Source organism: Rhinopithecus roxellana, chromosome 12, assembly GCF_007565055.1.
Source record: "Rhinopithecus roxellana isolate Shanxi Qingling chromosome 12, ASM756505v1, whole genome shotgun sequence".
NCBI classification, from domain to species: Eukaryota; Metazoa; Chordata; class Mammalia; order Primates; family Cercopithecidae; genus Rhinopithecus; species Rhinopithecus roxellana.
Window position 1 is genome coordinate 118746309 of NC_044560.1, and position 13041 is coordinate 118759349.

Consider the following 13041-nt stretch of genomic DNA (forward strand, 5'->3'; position numbering starts at 1 on the left):
GGGTTCTCGGATCTCAGACAAGAAAGAACTCAGGGCGAGTCCACGGAGTAAAGTGAAAGCAAGTTTATTAAGAAAGTCAAGGACTATGGCTGCTCCATAGGCAGAGCAGTCCAGAGGGCTGTCGGTCGGCTATTTTTGTGGTTATTTCTCGATCATATGCTAAACAAGGGGTGGACTGTTCATGAGTTTTCCAGGAAAGAGGAGGGGATTTCCCTGGAACTGAGAGTTCCTCCCCCTTTTACCTTCTGGAAGTTGCCATGGCATCTGTAAGCTGCCTTGGTGGTGGTGGGAGTGTCTTTTAGCATGCAAATGCATTATAATTAGCAAATAATGTGCAGTGAGGACAACCAGAAGTCACTATTGTTGCCATCTTGGTTTTGGCAGGTTTTGGCTGGCTTCTTTATTGCATCTCTCTTTTTTTTTTTTTTTATCAGCGGGGTCTTTGTGACCTGTATGTTGTGACCTGTCTCATCCTGTGACTTGGAAAGCCTTAACCCCCTGGGAATGCTGTCCAGCAGGTTGCAGCCTCAGTTTACCCAGCCCCAGTTCAAGATGGAGTCACTCTGGTTTGAAGGCCTCTGACAGATCCACCTGGAGACACCTTTCGGCTGTGCCAGGCCTCCACCAGGAAAGCTCCCATGGTAACCAAAATTATGGCAGCCAGACCCAGTCGTATGAAGTTACCCAGGGTGTAGTTGCTTGATGTGGTACCTGGGGGAACTGAAAGAGAGAAGGGGTTCAGCACTGACCCTCAGAGGGTACCCCTCCTTCTCAAATGGCCCCGTCAAATCTGACTGTCATCACCCACTGAATGTTTTTGGTTTTGGGGTTTTTTTGAGACGGAGTTTTGCTCTTGTTGCCCAGGCTGGAGTGCAATGGTGCCATCTCGGTTCACCGCAACCTCTGCCTCCCAGGTTCAAGCAATTCTCCTGCCTCAGCCTCCCAAGTAGCTGGGATTACAGGCATGTGCCACCAAGCCCAGCTAATTTTATATTTTTAGTAGAGACACGGTTTTGCCATGTTGGTCAGGCTGGTCTCGAACTCCCAACCTCAGGTGATCTGCCCGCCTCAGCCTCCCAAAGTGCTGGGATTACAGGTGTGAGCCACCACACCCGGCCACCCACTTAATGTTTCCTAGCCAGTCGTCCACTGTACTTTAAAGTTTTAATTGAACTTTTTTTTTTCTTGAGATGGAGTTTTGCTCTTGTTGCCCAGACTAGAGTTCAGTGGCACAATCTCAGCTCACTGCAACCTCTGCCTCCTGAGTTCAAGCGATTCTCCTGCCTCAGCCTCCTGAGTAGCTGGGATTACAGGCATGAGCCACCATGCCCAGCTAATTTCTGTATTTTTAGTAGAGGGGGGGGGGGTTTCTCCATGTTGGGCAGGCTGGTCTCGAACTCCTGACCTCAGGTGATCTGCCCGCCCTGGCCTCCCAAAGTGCTGGGATTACAGGCTTGAGCCACCATGCCCGGCCATAATTGAACTCTTTAAAATTTTAATCCCTGAAAACAAAAGATGGAATCTTTGTTGTTGTTGTTTTTGAGACCAAGTCTCGCTCTGTTGCTCAGGCTGGAGTGCAGTGGCACAATCTTGGCTTACTGCAACCTCCACCTCCCGGGTTCAAGCGATTCTCCTGCCTCAGCCTCCCGAATAGCTGGGATTACAGGCACCTGTCACCATGCCCGGCTAATTTTGGTATTTTTAATAGAGATGGGTTTTCGCCATGTTGGCCAAACTGGTTTCGAAGTCCTGGCCTCAAGTGATTCGCCTGCCTCGGCCTCCCAAAGTGCTGGGATGACAGGTATGAGCCACCGCACCTGGCCAAAACATGGAATCCTAATGAGTTGTAGTGGGAGTTCCTTTACGTTCCTTCCTTGACATTCACTCCACCTTAGCTTCTTCGTGTATTTGCTGTTTATCCCATTTCCAGCTTCCCACATTGCCTTTTCTCCTTCCCCATCCTTATACAAAGGAATAGTCTTAGGGGCAGCACATGAGACAGAAGGAGCTCCACAGAGCCCCAAATTCCCTGGCTGATCAGCATCCTTGCAGCACACACTGCTGTGCAGGCAGAGCACTTGAGAAAGTTTGAGTTGAGGCCGGGCACAGTGGCTCACACCTGTAATCTCAGCACTTTGGGAGGCTGAAGTGGGAGGATTGCTTGAGGCCAGGAGTTCGAGAGCAGCCTGGGCAACATGGCAAAACCCCATGCCTACTAAAAATACAAAAAAATTAGCCGGGTGTGGTGGCGAGTGACTGTAATCCCAGCTACTCCAGAGGCTGAGGCAGGAGAATCGCTTGACCCGGGCCTGGGGTTGGGGGGTGGAGGCTGCAGTGAGCCCAGATTGTGCCACTACACTCTAGCTTGGGCGATAGAGTGAGACTCCATCTCAAAGAAAAACAAACAAAACCCTAGCCTGCAGATTTTCAGGGAGGCTGATTTGAGTAATAATAAAACTCTGATTGGCCAGGCGCGGTGGCTCACGCCTGTAATCCCAGCACTTTGGGAGGCCGAGGTGGGCAGAATCACGAGGTCAGGAGTAGGAGACCAGCCTGGCCAATATGGTAAAACCCCATCTCTACTAAAAACATAAAAATTAGCTGGGCATGGTGGCGCACGTGTAGTCCCAGCTACTCGGGAGGCTGAGGCAGAAGAATCGCTTGAACCTGGGAGGCAGAGGTTTCAGTGAGCCGAGATCACGCCACAGCACTCCAGCCTGGGCGACAGAGTAAGACTCCATCTCAAAAAAGAAACAAAAAACAACTCTGGTCTCCCGCTTACCTGATTCAACGCGTGTTGAACTCCTTCTTGCAATTCCTCTGTCCTGATGAATGGGCTTCATCCGGGCAGCCAGCAAGAGGAACTCGTTACAACAGTTACAACAGATGAAAAATAATTTACAGAGTTGAGGAAGCAGAGTGCTAGCACCCAGTAAGGCAGAACTCTGGCAGGAAACAAGATACTTTCAGAAGAATTCTAGCAGTCAGTGTTAAAAGACATGGGTAGACATCGCATCCACAGCACAGAAGCAGGAGGCTGTGCAAACACCATGTTCTGAGGATGAGATAATTTTTTAAATTTGAAACTGGGTCTCACTATGTTGCCCAGGCTGGTCTCAAACTCCTGGGCTCAAGCAATCCTCCAGCCTCAGCCTTCCAAAGTGCTGGGATTACAGGCCTGAGCCACCACGCATGACTGAGAAAGAATTATTGAGAGTGAAATCATTAACACCAAGAAAAAAAAAAAAAAACACGCCAGGCACAGTGGTTCACACCTGCAATCCCAGCACTTTGGGAGGCCAAGGTGAGCGGATCACCTGAGGCCAGGGGTTCAAGACCAGCCTGTTCAACGTGGTGAGAACCCCATCTCTACTAAAAATACAAAAATTAGCCGAGCGTGGTAATCCCAGCTACTCAGGAGGCTGAGGCAGGAGAACTGCTTAAACTTGGGAGGCAGAGGTTGCAGTGAGCTGAGATCGCACCACTGCACTCCAGCCTGGGCGACAGAGCGAGACTCTGTCTCAAAAACAAAATGAAACAAAGCAAAAAACCAAAACGCTAAGAGATGCAAAGAATGGTAGAAGGAATCTGGTGCTGGTGGATTCATAATTTTCAAAAACAGCCTAGAAATTATCCAAGGATGTAGTACAACAAAAAGGCAAAGGAGGGCTGGGCACGGTGGCTCACACCTGTAATCCCAGCACTTTGGGAGGCCGAGGTGGGTAGATCATGATGTCAGGAGTTCAAGACCAGCCTGGTCAACATGGCAAAACCTTCATCTCCACTAAAAATAGAAAAATAAGCCAGATGGGTGGTGCAGGCCTGTAATCCTAGCTACTCGGGAGGTTGAGGTAGGAGAATCACTTGAACCAGGAGGTAGAGGTGGCAGTGAGTCGAGATCGCACCACTGCACCACTCCATCCTGGCAACAGAGTGAGACTCCATTTCAAAAAAAAAAAAAAAAAAAAAAGGCAAAGGAGTAGAAATTGTAAAAGGGAAGTTTTTTTTTGTTTTTTTTTGAGACAGAGCGCCACTCTGTCACCCAGGTTGGAGTGCAGTGGCGCGATCTTGGCTCACTGCAACCTCCGCCTCCCATGTTCAAGCAATTCTCCTGCTTCAGCCTCCAAAGGAGCTGGGTCTACAGGTTCATCCCACCCTACCTGGCTAATTTTTTATTTTTAGTAGAGATGGGGTTTCACCATGTTAGCCAGGCTGGTCTCGAATTCTTGACCTCAGGTGATCCGCCTGCCTCGGCCTCCCAAAGCACCGAGATTACAGGCATGAGCCACCGCGCCCGGCCAGAAAGGGAAGATTTTTTAAAAAGCGATGATATTGCAAGTAATGAAGAAATGAGATTCACAGAAGAACCAAACAACCTCTGATGAAAAACAACACACACAGTTCTTCAAAATCATACACATCCTTACCTGTCACCAATATCTCAAGCCAATCACTGCGTTCTGAGGCCCAGAAGGGAGACTTTGTCTGGTAGTACACGCAGCTGTAGTTCCCAGCGTCGCTGGCTGTCACGTCTTCCAGGGAGAAGTCTGTCTCCTTCCCCGCTGGACTCCGCAGCTGGATGGGAGATGACGTCCCTGCCTTCAGTAGAGCAAACATGATAGGCAGAAACAGTTGGTCTGGCTGCCGGCACTGCAGAGTCACCCTTCCACCTGCGGTCACCGTACCCCTTTGGTAGGTTTGAAGGAAAGGTTTAGATAAATGTCCTGTAAGAGAAGTCAGGGTCTGAGGTCCTGGGGAGAAGTCTGGAATCCCCTACTCACCCCTGTTCTCCTGGCCGGAGGCTCTCATGGAGTGTGGGAAATCAGAGATTCCTGATCTCTTCTACCTTCCTCCACTTTCTACTCCAATCTCAGGGCAGAGATGCTCCCTCCTGCAAGACCTGTATAAGGCCGGGCGTGGTGGCTCACACCTGTAATCCCAGCACTGAGGTCAGGAGTTTGAGACCAGCCTGGCCAACATGGTGAAAGCCTGTCTCTACTGAAAATACAAGAATTAGCCGGGCGTGGTGGCACACACCTGTAATCCCAGCTACTGAGGAGGCTGAGGCAGGAGAATCGCTTGAGCCCAGGAGGCGGAAGTTGCAGTGAGTCAAGATGGCACCACTGCACTCCGGCCTGGGTGACAGAGCATAAAACCAAGGTATGCGATTTCATTCCTGTCTGTCTCCCTCTCCCACCACCCCCAGCTACTCTGAAGGTGGAACTCCTTTTCTCCCTCTGTTCCTCTGCTTCCTCCCTCATCCCCTGTCCCCTGTATGTCATCGGCAGGCACCCTGTCCACACCTGTCACCAACAGCAGAAGGACATCACTGCGCTGTGAAGGGATGTGGGGGGACGTTTTTCTGTAGTATTCGCAGGTGTACTCTCCAGCGTTTCTGATTTTTAGATTATTGAGGTGAAATTCAGCCGGGCCCTCTGTCGAATCAAGGGGCTTCGGAGACTCCAGAATAATTCCTGCCTTCCTGAGAACAAAGCTCACACCTCTGGTAGGCGTCCAACATCGCAGCGTCACATTGCTGTCGGCAGGCACCACCGAGCTGGGCCAGGCACTGAGGGACGGCTTGGGCAGTGACCCTGGAAGGAAGCAGAGCCCAGTGCTGGGCCTGACGCCCTTCCCTGCTCTCAGAAAGCCCTTTTTAAAATGTATTATTATTATTATTATTATTATTATTTCCTGTGCCCAACCAGGAAGCCTATTTTAAGAAGGGAAAAGGGCCAGGCACAGTGGCTCACGCCTGTAATCCCAACACTTTGGGAGGCCGAGGTGGGAAGATCACGAGGTTTAAGATCGAGACCATCCTGGCCAACATGGTGAAACTCAGTATCTACTACAAATACAAAAATTAGCTGGGTGTGGTGGCAGGCACCTGTAGTCCCAGCTACTTGGGAGGAGAATGGTGTGAACCCGGGAGGCGGAGCTTGCTGTCAGCTGAGATCGCACCACCACACTCCAGCCTGGCAAAAGAGTGAGACTCCGTCAAAAAAAAAAAAAAAAAAAAAAAAGAAGGGGAAGGGAACGGGAGGGAATTTGGGACGACGGGCCAAGGAGGGTGTGATTGAAGAAACACTCACCATCTCCCCTTGTGTCTCCTTGGCCCATGCACAGTCCTGAAAGACAAGCCTCCGTGAGACAGAAGCCCCTGCCTGGAGCCACGTCACCCCCTTCCCTGACCCCTGGAGACAGGTCCCAGAGTCTCCTGCTGAGTGCAGACCCTTGGAGGTCACCCGCTCAGGAGCTTTCATTCTCCCCACACTGGACTGTGGCTTCCGCTTGACTTCCAGCTCCCCTGTTGTTTCCCAGAGATTCTCCTTGACTGTCCTGCGCGGCTCTCACCTCCCCCTGTTCCAGGCCTTTCCTGGTTCCACATAATCCACCTATCCTTCTATTCTCATCTTCTGTTTCAATACGGCACTCATTCTTACCATTTCTTACTTTCTTTTTTTTTTCCCCCCAAGACAAAGTCTCGCTCTGTCGTCCAGGCTGGAGTAGAGTGACACAATCTCGGCTCACTGCAACCTCTGCCTCTCCGGTTCAAGTGATTCTCCTGCCTCAGCCTCCCAAACAGCTGGGATCACAGCATGCGTCACCATGCCCGGCTGAGTTTTGTGTTATTAGTAGAGACAGGGTTTCACCATGTTGGCCAGGCTGGTCTCAAACTCCTGACCTCAGGTGATCCATCCACTTCGGCCTCCCAAAGTGCCGGGACTACAGGCATGAGCCTTGAGCCCAGCCTCTTCTTTTTATTTTTAAATTTTTTATTTTATTATTGTGTTTTGAGACAGGGTCTCTCTCTGTTGCCCAGGTTGAAGTGTAGTGGCTCCATCATGGCTCACTGTAGCCTCCTGGGCTCAAGTGATCCTCCCACCTCAGCCTCCCGAGTAGCTGGGATCACAGGTGTGCACCACCACACCTGGCTGATTTTTTAGTCTTTTGCAGAGACAGAGTCTCCCTATGTTGCCCAGGCTCATGATCTCTTTTCATCTCTTCATGACTCCAAACGGGACAAAATTTATTGTTTGGTGTCCTGTAACAAGCCTCAAAACATTCAAATGGTCATTCCAGAAAGGGGAAAGCATACATTCATCCCTGTTCCACACACAGCTGCGTTTATTCTTCTTCCTTTTTAATTTTTTTTTTTTTGATAGAGACAGGGCCAGGCTGGTTAAGAACTCTTGACCATGCCAGGCATGGTGGCTCACGCATGTAATCCCAGCACTTTGGGAGGCCCAGGTGGGCGGGTCACCCCAGGTCAGGAGTTCGAGGCCAGCCTGGCCAACATGGCGGAACCCCATCTCTACTAAAAATACAAAAAATCACCCGGGCGTGGCAGTGCACGCCTATAGTCCCAGCTACTCGGGAGGCTGAGGCAGGAGAACCGCTTGAACCCAAGAGGCAGAGGCTGCAGTGAGCCGAGATTGTGCCACTGCACTCCAGCCTGAGCGACAGAGTAGGACTTCGTTTCAAAAAAAAAAAAACTCCAGACCTCAGGTGACCCACCCACCTCAGCCTCCCAAAGTGCTAGGATTATAGGCGTGAGCCAGGACACCCAGCCTGAAATCTGTGGTTGTTAACCTTGGCTATGCCCTGGGCTCCCCTGGAGAGCTGGTAAAAGCTCAGTTCACAGAACCAAGCACTGAAGCACTGAGTCAGAAGGGCTCCGGTGTCATTCCTTTTCAGAGTTCTAATACAAGAATGCAGCCAAGGTGGAGGACCACTGCTCTGAGAGAGCCTGGGCAAACATTTCTCAAGGCTACGACACATATATTCAAAGTCAACTGGCGCTGGGCACGGTGGCTCATGCCTGTAATCCCAGCACTTTGGGAGGCCGAAGCGGGCAGATCACTCGAGGTCGGAAGCCCGAGACCAGCCTGGCCAACATGATGGCCAGGTCTCTACTAAAAAGTACAAAAAATCAGCCAGGTGTGTGGCGGGCACCTGTAATCCCAGCTACCCAGGAGGCTGAGGCAGGAGAATCGCTTGAACCCAGGAGGTGGAGGCTGCAGTGAGCCGAGATCGCGCCATTGCACTCCAGCCTGGGTAACAAGAGTGAGACTCCATATCGTTTTGTTTGTTTACAAAAAAAATTTACATTAGCTGGGTGTAGTGGTGGACACCTGTAGTTCAACTATTTAGGAAGCTGAGGTGGGACAACTACTTGAGCCAGGAAGATGGACGCTGCAGTGAGCTGAGATCATGCCACTGCACTCCCAGCCTGGGCAACAGAGCAAGATCCTGTCTCAAAAAAAAAAATGTTTTTTTAAAGATAGAAGAAGGTTGAATTGTTTATCTCTGCCTAATTGTCTGAGCTGAGTCATTGGTCTTCTGCTCTTGAACTGGAATTTATAACCACTGGCTTTCCTGGGTCTCCTGCTTACAGACGGCAGAGTCTCAGTTTTCAACCTCTGTAACTGTGTGAGCCAATTCCTTAGAACAAATCTCATTTCAGATCTAGATCTGTATCTGCATTTATATCTGTATCTGCATTTATATATCTGTATCTATCACATATGGATACAGAGATGCATATTGTATCGGTTCTGTCTCTCTGGAGAATTGTGACTAATAGTGGGTGAAGAAAAATGTTTTGGTGGGGCATGGGGGACCTGTAATCCCAGCACTTTGAGAGGCAGAGGCAGGTGGATCACTTAAGCCCAGGAGTTTGAGTCTAGCCTGGGCAACATAGCAAGACCCTGTCTCTACAAAGAAAAAAATACCAAACTTAGCCAGGCATGGTAGCATGTGCCTATAACCCCACCCACTTAGCGGGGGCTGAGGCGGGAGGATTGCCTGAGCCCGGGGGGGTGAAGGCTGCAGTGAGCTGTGGTCATGCCACTGCATTCTAGCCTGGGTGACAGAGTGAGACTTTGTCTCAAGAAAAGGAAAGGGAAGGAAGGAAGGGAGGGAGGGAGGGAACAGAGAAAGAAAGAAAGAAAGAAAGTAGAGAGGGAGGGAGGGAGGAGGGAAGGAACAGGAAAAGAAAGAAGAGAGAGAGGGGTGAGTGAAAACAATTAAAGATGCAGGAAGTCCAAGCTAAGATAAAAGCCCAGAAAGATCCACATGCACCGGCCAGCACAAAATCAAAGACAAAAAAAGAAAAAAGAAGAAAAAGAAAAGAAGAAAGAAAAGAAAGAAAGAAGGAAAGAAAAAAAAAAAGAAAAAGGTTTTACTGTAGATAGTGGTGATGGTTACACAACAGCCTCAATGTACTTTATAGTTATCTATTTGGCACTAAATTTTTATTTATGGTGTTAAGGTTTCTGGGCCGGGCACAGTGGCTCACGCCTGTAATCCCAGTACTTTGGGAGGCTGAGGCTGGCAGATCACCTGAGGTCAGGAGTTCGAGACCAGACTGGCCAACATGGTGAAACCCCATCTCTACTAAAAATACAAAAGTTAACCAGGCATGGTGGCGCACCCCTTTAATCCAGTTACTCAGGAGGCTGAAGCAGGAGAATCTCTTGAACCCGGGAGGTGGGGGTTGCAGTGAGTCGAGATCACGCCATTGCACTCCAGCTTGGGCAACAAGAGTGAAACCCTGTCTCAAAAAAAAAAAAAAAAAGATAAGGTTTCTATTCTGAATACTTTTATTTACACACAAAAAGTCAGAGTTGATCCTGAGAAAAGGGGTGAGCCAATGAAGCCAGGTGGTGGAGGCATTCAGCAAAACTCATGAAGTTGAAACCAGAGGAGTTGAAGCTTGCAGAGCACTTATTTCCAGGGAATATCTGCAGTGCATTTAGCAGGACATCTCACTCCTCCCGTGTTCTCAGTAAGCCAAAGTTGATGTTATTTTTTCCATCCTCAGCCCAACTATCCCACCAGTTCCATGATTTTCTGCAGTCCCAGTGGATAGCCCTGTGAGACTTACTGAAACAGAGGAGGGAAAGCAGCTTAGAGATCATGATGACTTCTCAGCCCTCCCAGGGTCCATCTTGGGTTCTGCAGTCCACAGACGGGAGGAGCTGGAGTCGCCGCTGCCTCTCTCCCACCCTGGAGTGGAAGTAGTAACATCCTCATCCTAGCCTTTCAGCCCCTCCCATATCCACATTCAGGAAACGTGTTGACGTTGCTGATTGCAACATGCTCCTTTCACATACCAGCGTTTGAGTACTTGACTCACAGGAAATGCTCCTCTGTCTCAGGCAGATTTCAGGCATCAAACAGGTAACCCTGAAAATGCTTCAGACTTGGCCCTGAAGGGTTAGTATTGAAGAGATGAAAGCACTTCACTCTTTTTTTTTTTTTTTTTTTTTTGAGATGGAGTCTGGTTCTGTCACCTGGACTGGAGTCCAGTGGTGCAATCTCGGTTCATTGCAGCTTCAGCCTCCTGGGTTCAAGTGATTCTCCTGCCTCAGGCTCCCAAGGAGCTGGGATTACAGGCGCATGCCACCACACCCAGCTGTTTGTATTTTTAGTTAAGATGAGGTTTCACCAAGTTGGCCGGGCTGGTCTCGAATTCCTGACCTCAAGTGATCCACCTGCCTCGGCCTCCCCAACTGCTGGGATTACAGGTGTGAGCCACCGCGCCAGGCCTTCATCACCACTTTTTTTTTTTTTTTTGAGATGGAGTTCCACTCTTTCGCCCAGGCTGGAGTGAAGTGGCATAATCTCAGCTCGCTGAAACCTCCAACCCCCGGGTTCAAGTAATTCTCCTGTCTCAGCCTCCCGAGTTGCTGGGATTACAGGTGCCCTCCAACATGCCCAGTTAATTTTTGTATTTTTTAGTAGAGACGAGGTTTCACCATGTTGGCCAGGGTGGTCTCAAACTCCTGACCTCAAGTGATCCACCCACCTCAGCCTCCCAAAGTGTTGCGATTACAGGCGTGAGCCACTGTGCCCAGCCAGTCATGAGCTTATTTTTTTAAGTTCAGAATATTTCAGTACATACATATCTTTATCAAATAAGAACCATTTTAAAAATAATATAAACACCATAGCACTGTCACATCAGGAAAGTTAAGAGTACTTCCTTGATACCAGCTAATACCCATTCAGTATTCAAATTTCTCTGATTGTCTCAAAAATGTCATTTCTATCAGGTTTTTAAAAAATAAATCAGAATCAAAGTCTGCAGATTAAATTTGATAATTATGTTAATTTAGCCTGGGGCAGTGGCTCATGCCTGTAATCCCAACACTTTGGGAGACCGAGGCAGGTAGATCACCTGAGGTCAGAAGTTTGAGACCAGCCTGGCCAACATGGTGAAACCTCGTCTCTACTAAAAATACAAAAATTAGCTGGGCGTGGTGGTGCACACCTGTAATCCCAGCTAGTCGTGAGGCTGAGGCAGAAGAACTGCTTGAACCTGGGAGGCGAAGGTTGCAGTGAGCCGAGATCGCACCAGAGCGAGACTCCATCTCAAAAAAAAAAAAAAAAAAAAAAAAAAAAAAAAAAAGATATGTTATTTTAAATCAGACAAAATTTTTGATGTGTTAAAATAAGAAATCAAGCAAGTTGGTTTTTTTTTTTTTTTTTTTGAGACGGAGTCTCGCTCTGTCGCCGAGGCTGGAGTGGAGTGGCCAGATCTCAGCTCACTGCAAGCTCCGCCTCCCGGGTTCCCGCCATTCTCCTGCCTCAGCCTCCCGAGTAGCTGGGACTACAGGCGCCGCCACCTCGCCCGGGTAGTTTTTGTATTTTTTAGTAGAGACGGGGTTTCACCATGTTAGCCAGGATGGTCTCGATCTCCTGACCTCGTGATCCGCCCGTCTCGGCCTCCCAAAGTGCTGGGATGACAGGCTTGAGCCACCGCGCCCAGCCGAAGATGCGTATTTTAAAACTAGGCTCTGGAATTTTATCAGTCAACAGGAGAAATCTGGTAAAGTTCCATTCCACCTAGAAATGAAGAAAGGAGACCCTGATTCAAAAAACAAAAAAAGAAAGAATAATGAATAGCTTAGGGCCAGGCAAAGTGGATCACACCTGTAATCCTAACATTTTGGGAGGTGAGGTAGGTGGATGGCTTGATCCCAGGAGTTCAACACCAGCCTGGGCAACATGGCCTAGCCCCATCTCTTTTTTTTTTTTTTTTTTTTTTGAGATGGAGTCTCACTCTGTCACCCAGGCTGGAGTGCAGTGGCCGGATCTCAACTCACTGCAAGCTCCGCCTCCCGGGTTTATGCCATTCTCCTGCCTCAGCCTCCCGAGTAGCTGGGACTACAGGCGTCTGCCACCTCGCCCAGCTAGTTTTTTTTTTTTTTTTTTTTGTATTTTTTAGTAGAGATGGGATTTCACCATGGTAGCCAGGATGGTCTCGATCTCCTGACCTCGTGATCTGCCCGTCTCGGCCTCCCAAAGTGCTGGGATTACAGGCTTGAGCCACCGCGCCCAGCCGGCCTAGCCCCATCTCTACAAAAAATACAAAAATTAGCCAGGCATGGTGGTGCACACCTGTAATCCCAGCTACTCAGGAGGCTGAGGTGGGAGAATCGCTTGAACCTGGGATGTGGAGGTTGCAGGGAGCCGAGATTGCACCGTTGCACTCCAGCCTGGGCAACAAGAGTGAAACTCCATCTCAAAAAATAATAATAATAATTAAATAAATAAATAAATAATCATTCACTTTGTTAGGTGTTTATCACACCTAACCTTAAGAATATCTTACTAGACCATCCTGGCTAACATAGTGAAACCCCGTCTCTACTAAAAATACAAAAACTAGCTGGGCGAGGTGGCGGGCGCCTGTAGTCCCAGCTACTCGGGAGGCTGAGGCAGGAGAATGGCATAAACCCAGCAGGTGGAGCTTGCAGTGAGCTGAGATCCAGCCACTGCACTCCAGCCTGGGCAACAGAGCGAGACTCTGTTTCAAAAAAAAAGAATATCTTGCTAAAATAAAAAGTCTTGTAGATGAAATCATATTATATCTGAGGTTTACTCTAAAATACTCCAGCAGAAAATTTAAAACAGACTTGGGGGAGGGGACTTACTTGTAGTTATCTGCACATAATCTACATTATTATCTCAAAGCCATCCTTTTGCTGTTGAGAATTCTGATTTTTAGCTGGGCCCATTGCTACCAAGGTA

At 48.9% G+C, this 13041-nt stretch overlaps 1 protein-coding gene across 1 annotated transcript; it reads right to left on the reverse strand.

Annotated features, from left to right (window-relative positions):
- Positions 1-414: 414 nt before the first annotated feature.
- Positions 415-10027, reverse strand: TARM1 (T cell-interacting, activating receptor on myeloid cells 1). The gene is given in 6 exon segments (XM_010380697.2): positions 415-582; positions 584-720; positions 4428-4724; positions 5304-5594; positions 6093-6128; positions 9890-10027. Coding segments are annotated over 6 exon segments (819 nt in total). The 5' UTR covers positions 9924-10027; the 3' UTR covers positions 415-558.
- Positions 10028-13041: the final 3014 nt, after the last annotated feature.